This window comes from Oncorhynchus masou, chromosome 14, assembly GCF_036934945.1.
Source record: "Oncorhynchus masou masou isolate Uvic2021 chromosome 14, UVic_Omas_1.1, whole genome shotgun sequence".
NCBI lineage: Eukaryota > Metazoa > Chordata > Actinopteri > Salmoniformes > Salmonidae > Oncorhynchus > Oncorhynchus masou.
In genome coordinates, this window is record NC_088225.1 from 38,507,363 (window position 1) to 38,531,811 (window position 24,449).

The window sequence follows — 24,449 nt, forward strand, 5'->3', positions numbered from 1 at the left end:
CACACATCCCCTGTTGATTACATGGTTCAGATACACTGTTCTACACACACACACCGTACACACACACGCACACACACCATACACACACACACACCATACACACACACACACACACATCCCCTGTTGATTACATGGTTCAGATACACAATTCCACTGTTGAGGCTGAGAGAGGAAGAAAGGTACATCTTTCCTCAGAACAAATACAGGCCTTAATATGACTCACATCAACTCCTAGACTACTCTACTGAGATGTTAAAGACAGGGCCTAGGTTACTAGATCCACTAGTACAGACCTTAATACATCTCCTAGACTACTCTACTGAGATGTTAAAGACAGGGCCTAGGTTACTAGATCCACTAGTACAGACCTTAATATGCTCAGATCAACTCCTGGACTACTACTGAGATGTTAAAGACAGGGCCTATGTTACTAGATCCACTAGTACAGACCTTAATACAACTCCTAGACTACTCTACTGAGATGTTAACGGGAGGGCCTAGGTTACTAGATCCACTAGTACAGGCCTTAATACAACTCCTAGACTACTCTACTGAGATGTTAAAGACAGGGCCTCGGTTACTAGATCCACTAGTACAGACCTTAATACAACTCCTAGACTACTACTGAGACGCTAAAGACAGGGCCTCGGTTACTAGATCCACTAGTACAGACCTTAATATGACTCAGATCAACTACTAGACTACTCTACTGAGATGTTAAAGACAGGGCCTCGGTTACTAGATCCACTAGTACAGGCCTTAATACAACTCCTAGACTACTCTACTGAGATGCTAAAGACAGGGCCTAGGTTACTAGATCCACTAGTACAGACCTTAATACAACTCCTAGACTACTCTACTGAGATGTTAAAGACAGGGCCTAGGTTACTAGATCCACTAGTACAGACCTTAATATGACTCAGATCAACTCCTAGACTACTACTGAGATCCACTAGTACAGGCCTTAATACAACTCCTAGACTACTCTACTGAGATGTTAAAGACAGGGCCTAGGTTACTAGATCCACTAGTACAGACCTTAATGCAACTCCTAGACTACTACTGAGATGTTAACGGGAGGGCCTAGGTTACTAGATCCACTAGTACAGGCCTTAATACAACTCCTAGACTACTCTACTGAGACATTAAAGTCAGGGCCTAGGTTACTAGATCCACTAGTACAGACCTTAATACAACTCCTAGACTACTCTACTGAGATGTTAAAGACAGGGCCTAGGTTACTAGATCCACTAGACAGGGCCTAGGTTACTAGATCCTTAATATGACTCAGATCAACTCCTAGACTACTACTGAGATCCACTAGTACAGGCCTTAATACAACTCCTAGACTACTCTACTGAGATGTTAAAGACAGGGCCTAGGTTACTAGATCCACTAGTACAGACCTTAATACAACTCCTAGACTACTACTGAGATGTTAATTGGAGGGCCTAGGTTACTAGATCCACTAGTACACGACTTAATACAACTCCTAGACTACTCTACTGAGACGTTAAAGTCAGGGCCTAGGTTACTAGATCCACTAGTACAGACCTTAATACAACTCCTAGACTACTCTACTGAGATGTTAAAGACAGGGCCTAGGTTACTAGATCCACTAGTACAGACCTTAATATGACTCAGATCAACTCCTAGACTACTACTGAGATCCACTAGTACAGGCCTTAATACAACTCCTAGACTACTCTACTGAGATGTTAAAGACAGGGCCTAGGTTACTAGATCCACTAGTACAGACCTTAATACAACTCCTAGACTACTACTGAGATGTTAACGGGAGGGCCTAGGTTACTAGATCCACTAGTACAGGACTTAATACAACTCCTAGACTACTCTACTGAGACGTTAAAGTCAGGGCCTAGGTTACTAGATCCACTAGTACAGACCTTAATACAACTCCTAGACTACTCTACTGAGATGTTAAAGACAGGGCCTAGGTTACTAGATCCACTAGTACAGACCTTAATATGACTCAGATCAACTCCTAGACTACTACTGAGATCCACTAGTACAGGCCTTAATACAACTCCTAGACTACTCTACTGAGATGTTAAAGACAGGGCCTCGGTTACTAGATCCACTAGTACAGGCCTTAATACAACTCCTAGACTACTCTACTGAGATGTTAAAGACAGGGCCTCGGTTACTAGATCCACTAGTACAGGCCTTAATACAACTCCTAGACTACTCTACTGAGATGTTAAAGACAGGGCCTAGGTTACTAGATCCACTAGTACAGACCTTAAAACAACTCCTAGACTACTCTACTGAGATGTTAAAGACAGGGCCTCGGTTACTAGATCCACTAGTACAGGCCTTAATACAACTCCTAGACTACTCTACTGAGATGTTAAAGACAGGGCCTGGTTACTAGATCCACTAGTACAGGCCTTAATACAACTCCTAGACTACTCTACTGAGATGTTAAAGACAGGGCCTCGGTTACTAGATCCACTAGTACAGGCCTTAATACAACTCCTAGACTACTCTACTGAGATGTTAAAGACAGGGCCTAGGTTACTAGATCCACTAGTACAGACCTTAAAACAACTCCTAGACTACTCTACTGAGATGTTAAAGACAGGGCCTCGGTTACTAGATCCACTAGTACAGGCCTTAACACAACTCCTAGACTACTCTACTGAGATGTTAAAGACAGGGCCTAGGTTACTAGATCCACTAGTACAGACCGTAATACAACTCCTAGACTACTCTACTGAGACGTTAAAGACAGGGCCTAGGATACTAGATCCACTAGTACAGGCCTTAATATGACTCCTAAACTACTCTACTGAGATGCTAAAGACAGGGCCTAGGTTACTAGATCCACTAGTAGAGACCTTAATACAACTCCTAGACTACTCTACTGAGACGTTAAAGACAGGGCCTCGGTTACTAGATCCACTAGTACAGGCCTTAATACAACTCCTAGACTACTCTAATGAGACGTTAAAGACAGGGCCTAGGTTAATAGATCCACTAGTACAGACCTTAATACAACTCCTAGACTACTCTACTGAGACGTTAAAGACAGGGCCTAGGTTACTAGATCCACTAGTACAGACCTTAATACAACTCCTAGACTACTCTACTGAGATGTTAAAGACAGGCCCTAGGTTACTAGATCCACTAGCACAGACCTTAATATGACTCCTAGACTACTACTGAGACGCTAAAGAGAGGGCCTCGGTTACTAGATCCACTAGTACAGACCTTAATACAACTCCTAGACTACTCTACTGAGATGCTAAAGACAGGGCCTAGGTTACTAAATCCACTAGTACAGACCTTAATACAACTCCTAGACTACTCTACTGAGATGGTAAAGACAGGGCCTAGGTTACTAGATCCACTAGTACAGACCTTAATACAACTCCTAGACTACTCTACTGAGATGTTAAAGACAGGGCCTAGGTTACTAGATCCACTAGTACAGACCGTAATACAACTCCTAGACTAGTCTACTGAGATGTTAAAGACAGGGCCTCGGTTACTAGATCCACTAGTACAGGCCTTAATACAACTCCTAGACTACTCTACTGAGATGTTAAAGACAGGGCCTAGGTTACTAGATCCACTAGTACAGGCCTTAATACAACTCCTAGACTACTCTACTGAGATGTTAAAGACAGGGCCTCGGTTACTAGATCCACTAGTACAGGCCTTAATACAACTCCTAGACTACTACTGAGATCCACTAGTACAGGCCTTAATACAACTCCTAGACTACTACTGAGATGTTAAAGACAGGGCCTAGGTTAATAGATCCACTAGTACAGACCTTAATACAACTCCTAGACTACTCTACTGAGATGTTAAAGACAGGCCCTAGGTTACTAGATCCACTAGCACAGACCTTAATACAACTCCTAGACTACTCTACTGAGATGTTAAAGACAGGGCCTTGGTTACTAGATCCACTAGTACAGGCCTTAATACAACTCCTAGACTACTCTACTGAGATGTTAAAGACAGGGCCTAGGTTACTAGATCCACTAGTACAGGCCTTAATACAACTCCTAGACTACTCTACTGAGATGTTAAAGACAGGGCCTAGGTTACTAGATCAACTAATACAGGCCTTAATACAACTCCTAGACTACTCTACTGAGACGTTAAAGACAGGGCCTAGGTTTCTAGATCCACTAGTACAGACCTTAATACAACTCCTAGACTACTCTACTGAGATGTTAAAGACAGGGCCTCGGTTACTAGATCCACTAGTACAGACCTTAATATGACTCAGATCAACTCCTAGACTACTACTGAGATCCACTAGTACAGGCCTTAATACAACTCCTAGACTACTCTACTGAGACGTTAAAGACAGGGCCTAGGTTACTAGATCCACTAGTACAGACCTTAATATGACTCAGATCAACTCCTAGACTACTCTACTGAGATGTTAAAGACAGGGCCTAGGTTACTAGATCCACTAGTACAGACCTTAATACATCTCCTAGACTACTCTACTGAGATGTTAAAGACAGGGCCTCGGTTACTAGATCCACTAGTACAGGCCTTAATACAACTCCTAGACTACTCTACTGAGATGCTAAAGACAGGGCCTAGGTTACTAAATCCACTAGTACAGACCTTAATACAACTCCTAGACTACTTTACTGAGATGCTAAAGACAGGGCCTAGGTTACTAGATCCACTAGTACAGGCCTTAATACAACTCCTAGACTACTCTACTGAGACGTTAAAGACAGGGCCTAGGTTACTAGATCCACTAGTACAGACCTTAATACAACTCCTAGACTACTCTACTGAGATGCTAAAGACAGGGCCTAGGTTTCTAGATCCACTAGTACAGACCTTAATACAACTCCTAGACTACTCTACTGAGATGTTAAAGACAGGGCCTCGGTTACTAGATCCACTAGTACAGACCTTAATATGACTCAGATCAACTCCTAGACTACTACTGAGATCCACTAGTACAGGCCTTAATACAACTCCTAGACTACTCTACTGAGACGTTAAAGACAGGGCCTAGGTTACTAGATCCACTAGTACAGGCCTTAATACAACTCCTAGACTACTCTACTGAGACGTTAAAGACAGGGCCTAGGTTACTAGATCCACTAGTACAGACCTTAATATGACTCAGATCAACTCCTAGACTACTCTACTGAGATGTTAAAGACAGGGCCTAGGTTACTAGATCCACTAGTACAGACCTTAATACATCTCCTAGACTACTCTACTGAGATGTTAAAGACAGGGCCTAGGTTACTAGATCCACTAGTACAGGCCTTAATACAACTCCTAGACTACTCTACTGAGATGCTAAAGACAGGGCCTAGGTTACTAAATCCACTAGTACAGACCTTAATACAACTCCTAGACTACTTTACTGAGATGCTAAAGACAGGGCCTAGGTTACTAGATCCACTAGTACAGGCCTTAATACAACTCCTAGACTACTCTACTGAGACGTTAAAGACAGGGCCTAGGTTACTAGATCCACTAGTACAGACCTTAATACAACTCCTAGACTACTCTACTGAGATGCTAAAGACAGGGCCTCGGTTACTAGATCCACTAGTACAGACCTTAATATGACTCAGATCAACTCCTAGACTACTCTACTGAGATGTTAACGGGAGGGCCTAAGTTATTGTGGTAACAGTTATGGTGCAAGGGGGGTCCTGGTACAAGGGGGGTCCTGGTAAAAGGGGGTCCTGGTACAAGGGGGTCCTGTAGTAAGTTCTGGTGCAAGGGGGTCCTGGTACAAGGGGAGTCCTGGTGCAAGGGGGTCCTGGTACAAGGGGGGTCCTGTAGTAAGTTCTGGTGCAAGGGGGGTCCTGGTACAAGGGGAGTCCTGGTGCAAGGGGGTCCTGGTACAAGGGGGTCCTGGTGCAAGGGGGGTCCTGGTGCAAGGGGGGTCCTGGTACAAGGGGGTCCTGGTACAAGGGGGGTCCTGCAGTAACAGTTCTGGTACAAGGGGGGTCATGGTACAAGGGGGTCCTGGTGCAAGGGGGTTCTGGTACAAGGGGGGTCATGGTACAAGGGGGGTCCTGGTACAAGGGGGGTCCTGGTACAAGGGGGTCCTGGTGCAACTGGGGTCCTGGTACAAGGGGGTCCTGGTGCAAGGGGGGTCCTGGTACAAGGGGGTCCTGGTACAAGGGGGTCCTGGTGCAAGGGGGTCCTAGTACAAGGGGGGTCCTGGTACAAGGGGGGTCCTGCAGTAACAGTTCTGGTACAAGGGGGGTCATGGTACAAGGGGGGTCCTGGTACAAGGGGGGTCCTGGTGCAAGGGGGTCCTGGTACAAGGGGGTCCTGGTACAAGGGGGTCCTGCAGTAACAGTTCTGGTACAAGGGGGGTCATGGTACAAGGGGGGTCCTGGTACAAGGGGGGTCCTGGTACAAGGGGGGTCCTGTAATAACAGTTCTGGTACAAGGGGGTCCTGGTACAAGGGGGGTCCTGGTACAAGGGGGTCCTGGTACAAGGGGGTCCTGCAGTAACAGTTCTGGTACAAGGGGGTCATGGTACAAGGGGGTCCTGGTACAAGGGGGGTCCTGGTGCAAGGGGGGTCCTGGTACAAGGGGGGTCCTGGTACAAGGGGGGTCCTGCAGTAACAGTTCTGGTACAAGGGGGTCATGGTACAAGGGGGGTCCTGGTACAAGGGGGGTCCTGGTACAAGGGGGTCCTGTAATAACAGTTCTGGTACAAGGGGGTCCTGGTACAAGGGGGTCCTGGTACAAGGGGGTCCTGGTACAAGGGGGGTCCTGTAGTAACAGTTCTGGTACAAGGGGGTCCTGTAGTTACAGTGCTGGTACAAGGGGGGTCCTGTAGTAACAGTTCTGGTACAAGGGGGTCCTGGTACAAGGGGGGTCCTGGTACAAGGGGGTCCTGTAGTAACAGTTATGGTACAAGGGGGTCCTGGTACAAGGGGGTCCTGTTGTAACAGTTCTGGTACAAGGGGGTCTTGGTACACTGGGGGTTCTGGTACAAGGAGGGTCCTGGAACACTGGGGGTTCTGGTACAAGGGGGTCCTGGTACAAGGGGGTCCAATGTCAGCACCGTATTGCAAATTAAGAAACTAAACTAAAGCAAAAGTTTACAGAAACTTTACTATGAAACCAAACATCAGAGATATAAAGACAGAGTAAAACATGATTTGGAGCTTTAAATTACATTTTGGTGGGTAAAAAGAAGAGAAAAGGCCAACTTGGCTCCTTCATCCATTGAATGAGTCGGCTCATTCATCACAAAGCCCCGCTGATATTGCCAACTACTTTTAATGACTTTTTCCCATTGACAAGATTAGCAAACTTCGGGATGACACACCAGTAACAAACGCTGACACGACACATCCAAGTATATCGGACCACATTATGACAGACAAGAAGTGTTTTAGTTTACCTGTATTTAACTAGGCAAGTCAGTTAAGGACAAATTCTTATTTGCAATGCCGGTCCTAGGAACAGTGGGTTAACTGCGTGTTTAGGGGCAGAACGACAGATTTGTACCTTGTCAACTCGGGGATTTGAACTTGCAACCTTCCGGCTACAAGTCCAACGCTCTAACCACTAGGCAACTTTTGAGTTCTGTTTTAAAGTCAGTGTGGAAGAGGTGAACATAGTATTGTTGTCTGTCAACAAGGACAAGCCACCGAGGGTCTGTCAACAAGGACAAGCCACCGAGGGTCTGTCAACAAGGACAAGCCACCGAGGGTCTGTCAACAAGGACAAGCCACCGAGGGTCTGTCAACAAGGACAAGCCACCGAGGGTCTGTCAACAAGGACAAGCCACCGAGGGTCTGTCAACAAGGACAAGCCACCGAGGGTCTGTCAACAAGGACAAGCCACCGAGGGTCTGACAACCAGGATGAAAAATGACTGAGGATAATGGCGGACGATATTCACGTCTTCAATTTAAGCCGGCTGGAGAGCGTGTTCCCTCAGGCCTGAAGGGAAGCTAGAAGTGATTCCCACCACCCAAGAATATTAAAGCCTTTACTGGCTGAAATAGTCGACCAATCAAACACCTTTAATAATAATCTTCTGGGGGGAAAATGGTGTTTGACCAAGATACATTCCTTCTTGTTTTTACAGTAAACAAACTGACAACAGACATTCAGCAGGCTGTCAGGGAAGGACACTCAACCAGCACAGCACACACACACACACACACACACACTGGACACACACACACACACACAGGACACACACACACACACACAAACACACTGGACACACACACACACACAGGACACACACACACACACACACTGGACACACACACACACACACACACACACTGGACACACACACACACACACACACACACACACACACACAGGACACACACACACACACACACTGGACACACACACACACACACACACACACACACTGGACAAACACACACTGGACACACAGGACACACACTGGACACACACACTGGACACACACACACACACACACACACACACTGGACACACACACACTGGACACACACACACACACTGGACACACACACACACTGGACACACACACACACAGGACACACACACACACTGGACACACACACACACACACAGGACACACACACACACACACACACTGGACACACACACACACTGGACACACACACACACACACACACACACAGGACACACACACACACACACACACAGGACACACACACACACACAGGACACACACAGGACACACACAGGACACACACAGGACACACACACACACACACACACACACACACACACACACAGGACACACACAGGACACACACACACTTTAACACACATTACTGATGATTGGCTGAGAGAAATTGATGATAAAAAATGATTGTGTGTGTGTGTGTGGGGGGGGGTGTCTTGTTTAGACTTCAGGGCCACTTTTGATATTATCGATCATAGCTGCTGGGGAGAAAAAAGTTGTATGTTACCCGGCTCACAGAACACAGAGGGTGTTCTTTAAAACGTACGTTACCTGGCTCACAGAACACAGAGGGTGTTCTTTAAAACGTACGTTACCTGGCTCACAGAACACAGAGGGTGTTCTTTAAAACGTACGTTGCCTGGCTCACAGAACACAGAGGGTGTTCTTTAAAACGTACGTTACCTGGCTCACAGAACACAGAGGGTGTTCTTTAAAACGTACGTTGCCTGGCTCACAGAACACAGAGGGTGTTCTTTAAAACGTACGTTACCTGGCTCACAGAACACAGAGGGTGTTCTTTAAAACGTATGTTACCTGGCTCACAGAACAGAGGGTGTTCTTTAAAACGTACGTTACCTGGCTCACAGAACACAGAGGGTGTTCTTTAAAACGTATGTTGCCTGGCTCACAGAACACAGAGGGTGTTCTTTAAAACGTATGTCACCTGGCTCACAGAACACAGAGGGTGTTCTTTAAAACGTACGTTACCTGGCTCACAGAACACAGAGGGTGTTCTTTAAAACGTATGTTGCCTGGCTCACAGAACACAGAGGGTGTTCTTTAAAACCTATGTTGCCTGGCTCACAGAACAGAGGGTGTTCTTTAAAACCTATGTTGCCTGGCTCACAGAACAGAGGGTGTTCTTTAAAACCTATGTTGCCTGGCTCACAGAACACAGAGGGTGTTCTTTAAAACATATGTTGCCTGGCTCACAGAACAGAGGGTGTTCTTTAAAACGTATGTTGCCCGGCTCACAGAACACAGAGGGTGTTCTTTAAAACGTACGTTACCTGGCTCACAGAACACAGAGGGTGTTCTTTAAAACGTACGTTACCTGGCTCACAGAACACAGAGGGTGTTCTTTAAAACATACGTTACCTGGCTCACAGAACACAGAGGGTGTTCTTTAAAACGTATGTTGCCCGGCTCACAGAACACAGAGGGTGTTCTTTAAAGCTAAGCGTCAGTATAGAGACAAAGTAGAATCTCAATGCAATGGCTCAGACACAAGAGGTATGAGGCAGGGTCTACAGTCAATCACGGATTACAAAAAGAAAACCAGCCCCGTCACGGACCACGATGCCTTGCTCCCAGGCAGAATAAATAACTGTTTTGCCGCTTTGAGGACAAACTTCTTTACAACAGTATCTCGGACCTGCCTGGTGTGTTCCTTGTTCTTCATGATGCTCTCTGCGCTTTTAACGGACCTCTAAGACTATCACAGTGCAGGTGCATTTATACGGAGACTTGATTACACACAGATGGATTGTATTTATCATCATTAGTCATTTAGGTCAACATTGGATCATTCAGAGATCCTCACTGAACTTCTGGAGAGAGGTTTCTGCACTGAAAGTAAAGGGGCTGAATAATTTTGCACGCCCAATTTTTCAGTTTTTGATTTGTTAAAAAAGTTTGAAATATCCAATAAATGTCGTTCCACTTCATGATTGTGTCCCACTTGTTGTTGAATCTTCACAAAAAAATACAGTTTTATATCTTTATGTTTGAAGCCTGAAATGTGGCAAAAGGTCGCAAAGTTCAAGGGGGCCGAATACTTTCGCAAGGCACTGTATGTGACAATGCTGTTCATTGACTACAGCTCAGCATTTAACACCATAGTACCCTCCAAGCTCGTCATCAAGCTCGAGACCCTGGGTCTCGACCCCGCCCTGTGCAACTGGGTACTGGACTTCCTGACGGGCCGCCCCCAGGTGGTGAGGGTAGGTAACAACATCTCCTCCCCGCTGATCCTCAACACTGGGACAGTGATAGGCTTGATTACCAACAACGACGAGACGGCCTACAGGGAGGAGGTGAGGGCCCTCGGAGTGTGGTGTCAGGAAAATAACCTCACACTCAATGTCAACAAAACTAAGGAGATGATTGTGGACTTCAGGAAACAGCAGAGGGAACACCCCCCTATCCACATCAAAGGAACAGTAGTGGAGAGGGTAGTAAGTTTTAAGTTCCTCGGCATACACATAACAGACAAACTGAATTGGTCCACCCACACAGACAGCATCGTGAAGAAGGCGCAGCAGCGCCTCTTCAACCTCAGGAGGCTGAAGAAATTTGGCTTGTCACCAAAAGCACTCACAAACTTCTACAGATGCACAATCGAGAGCATCCTGGCGGGCTGTATCACCGCCTGGTACGGCAACTGCTCCGCCCACAACCGTAAGGCTCTCCAGAGGGTAGTGAGGTCTGCACAACGCATCACCGGGGCAAACTACCTTCCCTCCAGGACACCTACACCACCCGATGTCACAGGAAGGCCATAAAGATCATCAAGGACAACAACCACCCGAGCCACTGCCTGTTCACCCCGCTATCATCCAGAAGGCGAGGTCAGTACAGGTGCATCAAAGCTGGGACCGAGAGACTGAAAAACAGCTTCTATCTCAAGGCCATCAGACTGTTAAACAGCCACCACTAACATTGAGTGGCTGCTGCCAACACACTGACACTGACTCAACTCCAGCCACTTTAATAATGGGAATTGATGGGAAATGATGTAAATATATCACTAGCCACTTTAAACAATGCTACCTTATATAATGTTACTTACCCTATATTATTCATCTCATATGCATTGGTATATACTGTACTCTATATCATTGACTGCATCCTTATGTAATACATGTATCACTAGCCACTTTAACTATGCCACTTTGTTTACATACTCATCTCATATGTATATACTGTACTCGATACCATCTACTGCATCTTGCCTATGCTGTTCTGTACCATCACTCATTCATATATCCTTATGTACATATTCTTTATCCCCTTACACTGTGTATATGACAGTAGTTTAGGAATTGTTAGTTAGATTACTTGTTGGTTATTACTGCATTGTCGGAACTAGAAGCACAAGAATTTCGCTACACTCGCATTAACATCGGCTAACCATGTGTATGTGACAAATAAAATTTGATTTGATTTGGTCTACAACCTTTGTCTTCTCCTAATGGAGAAAACAAATAACATATCTAAAAATAAAAAATAAAATAACATTTGATTGGATTTGATTTAAACGGAAGCCTCTCCAACATATTGATACTACAAGTAGCTAAGATGAGGGGGGAGAGGAGAAGCCTGTCCATAATAAAGAGAGCTAGTACAAGTAGCTAAGATGAGGGGGGAGAGGTCTGTCCATAATAAAGAGAGCAAGTACAAGTAGCTAAGATGAGGGTGGAGAGGTCTGTCCATAATAAAGAGATGCTCTGCCAACTGAACAGCATGTTAGAGGATGAAACAGCTCTACCATATAGATACTGTTGTGAATGTTAGAGGATGTTAAAGCTCTACCATATATATATATACTGTAGTGAATGTTAGAGGATGTTACAGCTCTAACATATAGATACTGTAGTGAATGTTAGATGATGTTACAGCTCTACCATATATATATTGTAGTGAATGTTAGAGGATGTTACAGCTCTAAAATATAGATACTGTAGTGAATGTTAGAGGATGTTACAGCTCTACCATATAGATACTGTAGTGAATGTTAGAGGTAGGGTCTAGTTCTACCATATAGATACTGTAGTGAATGTTAGAGGATGTTACAGCTCTACCATATAGATACTGTAGTGAATGTTAGAGGATGTTACAGTTCTACCATATAGATACTGTAGTGAATGTTAGAGGATGTTAGAGCTCTAACATATAGATACTGTAGTGAATGTTAGAGGTAGGGTCTAGTTCTACCATATAGATACTGTAGTGAATGTTAGAGGTAGGGTCTAGTTCTAACATATAGATACTGTAGTGAATGTTAGAGGATGTTACAGCTCTACCATATAGATACTGTAGTGAATGTTAGAGGATGTTACAGCTCTACCATATAGATACTGTAGTGAATGTTAGAGGTAGGGTCTAGTTCTACCATATAGATACTGTAGTGAATGTTAGAGGATGTTACAGCTCTACCATATAGATACTGTAGTGAATGTTAGAGGTAGGGTCTAGTTCTACCATATAGATACTGTAGTGAATGTTAGAGGTAGGGTCTAGTTCTACCATATAGATACTGTAGTGAATGTTAGAGGTAGGGTCTAGTTCTAACATATAGATACTGTAGTGAATGTTAGAGGATGTTACAGCTCTACCATATAGATACTGTAGTGAATGTTAGAGGATGTTACAGCTCTACCATATAGATACTGTAGTGAATGTTAGAGGTAGGGTCTAGTTCTACCATATAGATACTGTAGTGAATGTTAGAGGATGTTACAGCTCTACCATATAGATACTGTAGTGAATGTTAGAGGATGTTACAGTTCTACCATATAGATACTGTAGTGAATGTTAGAGGATGTTAGAGCTCTAACATATAGATACTGTAGTGAATGTTAGAGGTAGGGTCTAGTTCTACCATATAGATACTGTAGTGAATGTTAGAGGTAGGGTCTAGTTCTAACATATAGATACTGTAGTGAATGTTAGAGGATGTTACAGCTCTACCATATAGATACTGTAGTGAATGTTAGAGGATGTTACAGCTCTACCATATAGATACTGTAGTGAATGTTAGAGGTAGGGTCTAGTTCTACCATATAGATACTGTAGTGAATGTTAGAGGATGTTACAGCTCTACCATATAGATACTGTAGTGAATGTTAGAGGTAGGGTCTAGTTCTAACATATACATACTGTAGTGAATGTTAGAGGTAGGGTCTAGTTCTAACATATAGATACTGTAGTGAATGTTAGAGGTAGGGTCTAGTTCTAACATATAGATACTGTAGTGAATGTTAGAGGATGTTACAGCTCTAACATATAGATACTGTAGTGAATGTTAGAGGATGTTACAGCTCTAACATATAGATACTGTAGTGAATGTTAGAGGTAGGGTCTAGTTCTAACATATAGATACTGTAGTGAATGTTACAGGTAGGGTCTAGTTCTAACATATAGATACTGTAGTGAATGTTAGAGGTAGGGTCTAGTTCTACCATATAGATACTGTGGTGAATGTTGGAGGATGTTACAGCTCTAACATATAGATACTGTAGTGAATGTTAGAGGTAGGGTCTAGTTCTAACATATAGATACTGTAGTGAATGTTAGAGGATGTTACAGCTCTAACATATAGATACTGTAGTGAATGTTGGAGGATGTTACAGCTCTAACATATAGATACTGTAGTGAATGTTAGACGTAGGGTCTAGTTCTAACATATAGATACTGTAGTGAATGTTAGAGGATGTTACAGCTGTAACATATAGATACTGTAGTGAATGTTAGAGGTAGGATCTAGTTCTAACATATAGATACTGTAGTGAATGTTAGAGGATGTTACAGCTCTAACATATAGATACTGTAGTGAATGTTACAGGTAGGGTCTAGTTCTAACATATAGATACTGTAGTGAATATTAGAGGATGTTACAGCTCTAACATATAGATACTGTAGTGAATGTTACAGGTAGGGTCTAGTTCTAACATATAGATACTGTCGTAACCTTCATTTGAATGACGAGTTTCAGAAGAAAGGTCTTTGTTTCTGGACATTTTAAGCCTGTAATTGAACCCACAAATGCTGATGCTCCAGATTCTCAACTAGTCTAAAAGGAGGCCCGTTTTATTGCTTCTTTAAATCAGGACAACAGTTTTCAGCTGTGCTAATATAATTGGGTTTTCTAATGATCAATTAGCCTTTTAAAATGATTACATTGGATGAGCTAACACAATGTGCCATTGGAACACAGGAGTGATGGTTGCTGATAATGGGCCTCTGTACGCCTATGTAGATTTTCCATAAAAATATCTGTCGTTTACAGCTACAATAGTAATTTACAATATTAACAATGTCTACACTGTATTTCTGATCAACTTGATGTTATTTTAATAGGACAAAAAAAAAAGAGGATTTTCTTTCAAAAACAAGGACATTTCGTTACAAAGTCAAACATGAGAGAGAGGCTTGTGACAGGAGCGCATCGGCCCACCGGGACGGTGAGTGAGCTGCGCTTCTCGTTGGGTGAGTCAGTGAAACTTGTGACAGGAGCGCATCGGTCCACCGGGCGGTGAGTGAGCTGCGCTTCTCGTTGGGTGAGTCAGTGAAACTTGAAAGCTGCTTTCAGACTATAATTTCCTCCTCATAGTTGTCCAATACATTTCTCTCCTACACACCTCGGTCTCGGCTATTGACGGATTCGAGACAAGGTCGTTTTTTTTTTTTTTACGGATCTCAGATTCTCCGTTTTTTTGTCGGTGTGTGAAAGGACGCTGTCATTTTCAATCATTCAAGTATTATAAAAGACTCTGCTAGTTTCCAATCATAAACTGGATGAAAGGTGTTTATTAAAAAGGACACATTTTCCCAGACCCAAGGCTACAATTTTTTATTTTTTTTGCCCATGTGTGTAACTTCTGCAAAACCCCTCTCTCTCTAATCTACTGCTCCATGCCAGTCTGCAAAACCCCTCTCTCTCTAATCTACTGCTCCATGCCAATATGCAAAACCTCTCTCTCTCTAATCTACTGCTCCATGCCAGTATGCAAAACCACTCTCTCTCTAATCTACTGCTCCATGCCAGTATGCAAAACCACTCTCTCTCTAATATACTGCTCCATGCCAATATGCAAAACCTCTCTCTCTAATCTACTGCTCCATGCCAGTCTGCAAAACCTCTCTCTCTCTAATCTACTGCTCCATGCCAATATGCAAAACACCTCTCTCTCTAATCTACTGCTCCATGCCAGTATGCAAAACCTCTCTCTCTAATCTACTGCTCCATGCCAGTATGCAAAACCTCTCTCTCTCTCTAATCTACTGCTCCATGCCAGTCTGCAAAACCCCTCTCTCTCTAATCTACTGCTCCATGCCAGTCTGCAAAACCCCTCTCTCTCTAATCTACTGCTCCATGCCAGTATGCAAAACACCTCTCTCTCTAATCTACTGCTCCATGCCAGTATGCAAAACCTCTCTCTCTCTAATCTACTGCTCCATGCCAGTATGCAAAACCCCTCTCTCTCTAATCTACTGCTCCATGCCAGTATGCAAAACCACTCTCTCTCTAATCTACTGCTCCATGCCAGTATGCAAAACCACTCTCTCTCTAATCTACTGCTCCATGCCAATATGCAAAACACCTCTCTCTCTAATATACTGCTCCATGCCAGTATGCAAAACCACTCTCTCTCTAATCTACTGCTCCATGCCAGTATGCAAAACCACTCTCTCTAATCTACTGCTCCATGCCAATATGCAAAACCACTCTCTCTCTAATCTACTGCTCCATGCCAATATGCAAAACCACTCTCTCTCTAATCTACTGCTCCATGCCAATATGCAAAACCCCTCTCTCTCTCTAATCTACTGCTCCATGCCAGTATGCAAAACCACTCTCTCTCTAATCTACTGCTCCATGCCAATATGCAAAACCACTCTCTCTCTAATCTACTGCTCCATGCCAATATGCAAAACCACTCTCTCTCTAATCTACTGCTCCATGCCAGTATGCAAAACCACTCTCTCTCTAATCTACTGCTCCATGCCAGTATGCAAAACCACTCTCTCTCTAATCTACTGCTCCATGCCAGTATGCAAAACCACTCTCTCTCTAATCTACTGCTCCATGCCAGTATGCAAAACCACTCTCTCTCTAATCTACTGCTCCATGCCAGTATGCAAAACCACTCTCTCTAATCTACTGCTCCATGCCAGTATGCAAAACCACTCTCTCTCTAATCTACTGCTCCATGCCAATATGCAAAACCACTCTCTCTAATCTACTGCTCCATGCCAATATGCAAAACCACTCTCTCTCTAATCTACTGCTCCATGCCAGTATGCAAAACCACTCTCTCTAATCTACTGCTCCATGCCAGTATGCAAAACCACTCTCTCTCTAATCTACTGCTCCATGCCAATATGCAAAACCACTCTCTCTCTAATCTACTGCTCCATGCCAATATGCAAAACCACTCTCTCTCTAATCTACTGCTCCATGCCAATATGCAAAACCTCTCTCTCTCTAATCTACTGCTCCATGCCAATATGCAAAACACCTCTCTCTCTAATCTACTGCTCCATGCCAATATGCAAAACCCCTCTCTCTCTAATCTACTGCTCCATGCCAATATGCAAAACCACTCTCTCTCTAATCTACTGCTCCGTGCCAATATGCAAAACCACTCTCTCTCTAATATACTGCTCCATGCCAGTCTGCAAAACCCCTCTCTCTCTAATATACTGCTCCGTGCCAATATGCAAAACCACTCTCTCTCTCTAATATACTGCTCCATGCCAATATGCAAAACCACTCTCTCTCTAATATACTGCTCCATGCCAATATGCAAAACCCCTCTCTCTCTCTAATATACTGCTCCATGCCAATATGCAAAACCACTCTCTCTCTAATATACTGCTCCATGCCAATATGCAAAACCCCTCTCTCTCTAATATACTGCTCCATGCCAATATGCAAAACCACTCTCTCTCTAATATACTGCTCCATGCCAATATGCAAAACCACACTCTCTCTAATCTACTGCTCCATGCCAATATGCAAAACCACTCTCTCTCTAATATACTGCTCCATGCCAATATGCGTAGCCATGATAATGCATGCAAGTTATTTTTTTCTAAATGCGTTCCAGAACCTCAGAACCCCCCAGGTCGCACACACACCAACACACTCTCGACGCACGTTTTGTTGCAGTACCTCAGAGCCCTCTAGGTCCCCCCCCCCCCCGGCTCACGTTTTGTTCCAGCACTTCAGAATTGATAAATGACGCACTGCACATTTCAAAATTAACCCTTCCATTGTTCCAGTTAGCAGTTAGCCGCGCTAAACGGTCATTAGCCTTTCCATTGTTCCAGTTAGCAGTTAGCCGCGCTAAACGGTCATTAGCCTTTCCATTGTTCCAGTTAGCAGTTAGCCGCTCTAAACGGTCATTAGCCTTTCCATTGTTCCAGTTAGTAGTTAGCCGCTCTCTAAACGGTCATTAGCCTTTCCATTGTTCCAGTTAGTAGTTAGCCGCTCTCTAAGCGGTCATTAGCCTTTCCATTGTTCCAGTTAGTAGTTAGCCACGCTAAACGGTCATTAGCCTTTCCATTGTTCCAGTTAGTAGTTAGCCGCTCTCTAAACGGTCATTAGCCTTTCCATTGTTCCAGTTAGTAGTTAGCCACGCTAAACGGTCATTAGCCTTTCCATTGTTCCAGTTAGTAGTTAGCCGCTCTCTAAACGGTCATTAGCCTTTCCATTGTTCCAGTTAGTAGTTAGCCACGCTAAACGGTCATTAGCCTTTCCATTGTTCCAGTTAGTTAGCCACGCTAAACGGTCATTAGCCTGTCCATTGTTCCAGTTATCGCAAAGAGAATTTAAAATGCATTAATTAAAGCCATACGCTGTGTAAATGTTAATGTTTATTGATTCCAAAAAAATGCAAATCCTGCGCTTTACAATCAATTATAAACTGGAAGGTTCGAGCCCTGAATGCTGATTGGCTGACAGCCGTGGTATATCAGACCGTATATCACGGCTATGACGAAACATTTATTTTTACTGCTCTAGTTACCTTGGTAACCAGTTTATCATGGCAATAAGGCACCTCGGGGGGTCTGTGGTATATGGACCAATACACCACGGCTAAGGAATGTGTCCTATATACAGTGCCTTGCGAAAGTATTCGGCCCCCTTGAACTTTGCGACCTTTTGCCACATTTCAGGCTTCAAACATAAAGATATAAAACTGAAGAATCAACAACAAGTGGGACACAATCATGAAGTGGAATGACATTTATTGGACTTTTCAAACTTTTTTAACAAATCAAAAACTGAAAAATTGGCCGTGCAAAATTATTCAGCCCCTTTACTTTCAGTGCAGCAAACTCTCTCCAGAAGTTCAGTGAGGATCTCTGAATGATCCAATGTTGACCAAAATGACTAATGATGATAAATACAATCCACCTGTGTGTAATCAAGTCTCCGTATAAATGCACCTGCACTGTGATAGTCTCAGAGGTCCGTTAAAAGGGCAGAGAGCATCATGAAGAACAAGGAACACACCAGGCAGGTCCGAGATACTGTTATGAAGAAGTTTAAAGCCGGATTTGGATACAAAAAGATTTCCCAAGCTTTAAACATCCCAAGGAGCACTGTACAAGCGATAATAGTGGTTAGAGCGTTGGATTAGTAACCAGCAGGTAACCTAGTGGTTAGAGTGTTGGATTAGTAACCAGCAGGTAACCTAGTGGTTAGAGCATTGGACTAGTAACCAGCAGGTAACCTAGTGGTTAGAGCGTTGGATTAGTAACCAGCAGGTAACCTAGTGGTTAGAGCGTTGGATTAGTAACCAGCAGGTAACCTAGTTACCTAGTGGTTAGAGCGTTGGACTAGTAACCAGCAGGTAACCTAGTTACCTTGTGGTTAGAGCGTTGGATTAGTAACCAGCAGGTAACCTAGTTACCTAGTGGTTAGAGCGTTGGACTAGTAACCAAAAGGTTGCTAGATCGAATCCCCGAGCTGACAAGGTACAACTCTGTCGTTCTGCCCCTGAACAAGGCAGTTAACCCCACTTGTTCCTAGGCCGTCATTGTAAATAAGAATGTGTTTTTAACTGACTTGCCAAGTTAAATAAAAGATACCATGTAAATATAAATGGTGGGTTTAAGTACACAAAACAAGAAGAACACATTCTCTGTCCATGACAGACTGACCAGGTAAATCCAGGTGAAATCTATGAATCCCTAATCTATGATATATATAATCTATAAGATATGATCCCTTGTTGACGTCACCTGTTAAATCCACTTCACTAGAAGAAGGGGAGGAGACCTGGTTAAAGAAGGATATTTTAGCCTTGAGACAAGTGAGACATGGATGGTGTATGTGTCATTCAGAGTGTAAATGAGCAAGACAAAAAATAAGTGTCTTTGAACGGGGTTTGGTAGTAGGTGCCAGGTGCACCGGCTTGAGTCAAGAACTGCAACGCTGCTGGGTTTTTCACTCTCCACATTTTCCTCTGTGTATCAAGAATGGTCCACCACCAAAATGTCATCCAGCCAACTTGACAACTGTGGGAAGCATTGGAGTCGACACGGGCCAGCATCCCTGTGGAACACTTTCTACACCTTGAAGAGTCAACATGGGCCAGCATCCCTGTGGAACACTTTCTACACCTTGAAGACGCCTTCGACGAATTGAAGCTGTTCTGAGGGCAAAACTCAATGTTAGGAAGGTGTTTTTAATGTTGTGTTCCACTCAGAGTAGATGGGTGTGCTATGTGAATATGCAGGGTTAAATTGTGATGTTAGTCTGTGTGAATGGAAACATATGGTTCGTCTGCTGTGGGTGATTCTCATACCTGGGTGACTGCCTTCTCTCTACCTCTCTCTCATATCTGGGTGACTGCCTTCTCTACCTCTCTCTCTCTCCCTCTCTCTGAGATTCTCTCCTTCCATCCCACTGCCTCTCTCTCCATCCCTCTCTCTCTCTCTCTCTCTCCATCCCTCTCTCTCTCTCTCGCTCTCCATCCCTCTCTCTCTCTCTCTCTCTCTGAGATTCTCCCTCTCTCCATCCCTCTCCATCCCTCTCTCTCTCTGAGATTCTCTCTCTCTCTCTATCCCTCTCTGTCTCTCTCCATCCCGGCCACAGCAGCAGCAGCAGTCCTGCCATCTGCTCTGAGCGCCCTGTGTGAACCTCTCCTTCTCTCTTTCTCTCCAACCCTATATTCCTCTCTCCCATCCCTCTATTGTCTCTCTCTCTCCATACATCCACCTCTCTCTCTCTCTCTATATATATATATATATATATATCCATCTCTCTCCATCTCTCTCCCTCTGTGTCATTCTGCTCAAATTGGTCTGACTGACGGGACCACGTTAGGGCCTGAGGAACACAACGCCACGTTAGGGCCTGAGGAACACAACGCCACGTTAGGGCCTGAGGAACACAACGCCACGTTAGGGCCTGAGGAACACAACGCCACGTTAGGGCCTGAGGAACACAACGCCACGTTAGGGCCTGAGGAACACAACGCCACGTTAGGGCCTGAGGAACACAACGCCACGTTAGGGCCTGAGGAACACAACGCCACGTTAGGGCCTGAGGAACACAACACCACGTTAGGGCCTGAGGAACACAACGCCACGTTAGGGCCTGAGGAACACAACGCCACGTTAGGGCCTGAGGAACACAACGCCGCGTTAGGGCCTGAGGAACACAACGCCACGTTAGGGCCTGAGGAACACAACGCCACGTTAGGGCCTGAGGAACACAACGCCACGTTAGGGCCTGAGGAACACAACGCCACGTTAGGGCCTGAGGAACACAACGCCACGTTAGGGCCTGAGGAACACAACACCACGTTAGGGCCTGAGGAACACAACACCACGTGGACCAAGACCACACACCTCTTTAGGATGACTGAATAACGTTGTGTGTGTGTGCTTGTGTGTGATGGGAAACAGTGCCCTGTGACATAACAGGGATAAATCCCTGTGAGTTCACTCTGCACCTGAGTCCACCACACACCTGTGCAGGCAGCGAGGGGGGGGGAGAGTATACCTGGGTTAAACTCATTACTGAAACATTCAGCTTCCCTCCCTCTTTTTCTCTCCCCTCCATTTCCCTTCCGTCCCAACGGCATCCCTTAGTCCTATACCAGAGTCTAACCACTAACAGATAGGTTAACTGTCCTATACCAGAGTCTAACCACTAACAGATAGGTTAACTGTCCTATACCAGAGTCTAACCACTAACAGATAGGTTAACTGTCCTATACCAGAGTCTAACCACTAACAGATGGGTTAACTGTCCTATACCAGAGTCTAACCACTAACAGATGGGTTAACTGTCCTATACCAGAGTCTAACCACTAACAGATAGGTTAACCTGTCTGGTATCTGGGGGGGTTATATAGTCTAACCACTAACAGATAGGTTAACTGTCTGGTATCTGGGGAGGGGGGTTATATAGTCTAACCACTAACAGATAGGTCAACTGTCTGGTATCTGGGGGGGTTATATAGTCTAACCACTAACAGATAGGTTAACTGTCTGGGGGGTATCTGGGGGGGGGGTTATATAGTCTAACCACTAACAGATAGGTTAACTGTCTGGTATCTGGGGGGGGGTTATATAGTCTAACCACTAACAGATAGGTTAACTGTCTGGTATCTGGGGGTTATATAGTCTAACCACTAACAGATAGGTTAACTGTCTGGTATCTGGGGGGTATATAGTCTAACCACTAACAGATAGGTTAACTGTCTGGTATCTGGGGGGGGGTTATGTAGTCTAACCACTAACAGATAGGTTAACTGTCTGGTATCTGGGGGGGGGTTATATAGTCTAACCACTAACAGATAGGTTAACTGTCTGGTATCTGGGGGGGTTATATAGTCTAACCACTAACAGATAGGTTATCTGTCTGGTATCTGGGGGGGTTATATAGTCTAACCACTAACAGATAGGTTAACTGTCTGGTATCTGGGGGGGTTATATAGTCTAACCACTAACAGATAGGTTAACTGTCTGGTATCTGGGGGGGTTATATAGTCTAACCACTAACAGATAGGTTAACTGTCTGGTATCTGGGGGGGGGTTATATAGTCTAACCACTAACAGATAGGTTAACTGTCTGGTATCTGGGGGGGGGTTATATAGTCTAACCACTAACAGATAGGGGGTTAACTGTCTGGTATCTGGGGGGGGTTATATAGTCTAACCACTAACAGATAGGTTAACTGTCTGGTATCTGGGGGGGGGGTTATATAGTCTAACCACTAATAGATAGGTTAACTGTCTGGTATCTGGGGGGGGGATATAGTCTAACCACTAACAGATAGGTCAACTGTCTGGTATCTGGGGGGGGGGGGTTATATAGTCTAACCACTAACAGGTAGGTTAACTGTCTGGTATCTGGGGTGGGGGGGGGGTTATATAGTCTAACCACTAACAGATAGGTTAACTGTCTGGTATCTGGGGGTTATATAGTCTAACCACTAACAGATAGGTTAACTGTCTGGTATCTGGGGGGGGGTTATATAGTCTAACCACTAACAGATAGGTTAACTGTCTGGTATCTGGGGGGGATATAGTCTAACCACTAACAGATAGGTTAACTGTCTGGTATCTGGGGGGGGGTATATAGTCTAACCACTAACAGATAGGTTAACTGTCTGGTATCTGGGGGGGGTTATGTAGTCTAACCACTAACAGATAGGTTAACTGTCTGGTATCTGGGGGGGGGGGGTTATATAGTCTAACCACTAACAGATAGGTTAACTGTCTGGTATCTGGGGGGGGTTATATAGTCAACCACTAACAGATAGGTTATCTGTCTGGTATCTGGGGGTTATATAGTCTAACCACTAACAGATAGGTTAACTGTCTGGTATCTGGGGGGGGTTATATAGTCTAACCACTAACAGATAGGTTAACTGTCTGGTATCTGGGGGGGGGTATATAGTCAACCACTAACAGATAGGTTAACTGTCTGGTATCTGGGGGGGGTTATGTAGTCTAACCACTAACAGATAGGTTAACTGTCTGGTATCTGGGGGGGGGGGTTATATAGTCAACCACTAACAGATAGGTTAACTGTCTGGTATCTGGGGGGTTATATAGTCTAACCACTAACAGATAGGTTAACTGTCTGGTATCTGGGGGGGTTATATAGTCAACCACTAACAGATAGGTTAACTGTCTGGTATCTGGGGGGGTTATATAGTCTAACCACTAACAGATAGGTTAACTGTCTGGTATCTGGGGGGGGGTTATATAGTCTAACCACTAATAGATAGGTTAACTGTCTGGTATCTGGGGGGGGTTATATAGTCTAACCACTAACAGATAGGTCAACTGTCTGGTATCTGGGGGGGGGTTATATAGTCTAACCACTAACAGGTAGGTTAACTGTCTGGTATCTGGGGTGGGGGGTTATATAGTCTAACCACTAACAGATAGGTTAACTGTCTGGTATCTGGGGGGTTATATAGTCTAACCACTAACAGATAGGTTAACTGTCTGGTATCTGGGGGGGGGGGGTTATATAGTCTAACCACTAACAGATAGGTTAACTGTCTGGTATTGGGGGGGGGGGTTATATAGTCTAACCACTAACAGATAGGTTAACTGTCTGGTATCTGGGGGGGCCTAGTCTAACCACTAACAGATAGGTTAACTGTCTGGTATCTGGGGGGGTTATATAGTCTAACCACTAACAGGTAGGTTAACTGTCTGGTATCTGGGGGGGGTTATATAGTCTAACCACTAACAGATAGGTTAACTGTCTGGTATCTGGGGGTTATATAGTCTAACCACTAACAGATAGGTTAACTGTCTGGTATCTGGGGGGGTTATATAGTCTAACCACTAACAGATAGGTTAACTGTCTGGTATCTGGGGGTTATATAGTCTAACCACTAACAGATAGGTTAACTGTCTGGTATCTGGGGGTTATATAGTCTAACCACTAACAGATAGGTTAACTGTCTGGTATCTGGGGGGTTAAATAGTCTAACCACTAACAGATAGGTTAACTGTCTGGTATC

General features: G+C 44.4%; 2 protein-coding genes across 2 annotated transcripts in view; both read right to left on the reverse strand.

Moving 5' to 3' along the window:
- Positions 1-24,449, reverse strand: part of LOC135553896 (glutamate receptor ionotropic, NMDA 2A-like) — a 65,448-nt gene that overhangs the window by 31,939 nt on the left and 9,060 nt on the right. The window lies entirely within an intron of this gene.
- LOC135553897 (uncharacterized) overlaps positions 5,640-24,449 on the reverse strand; it is a 29,830-nt gene continuing 11,020 nt past the window's right edge. The window contains exons 2-3 of the mRNA XM_064985822.1: positions 20,767-20,836; positions 5,640-7,026 (exon numbers count right to left, since the gene is read on the reverse strand). Of these exons, the coding sequence (XP_064841894.1) occupies positions 5,640-7,026; positions 20,767-20,836 (1,457 nt within the window). The remainder of the gene's footprint in view (positions 7,027-20,766; positions 20,837-24,449) is intronic.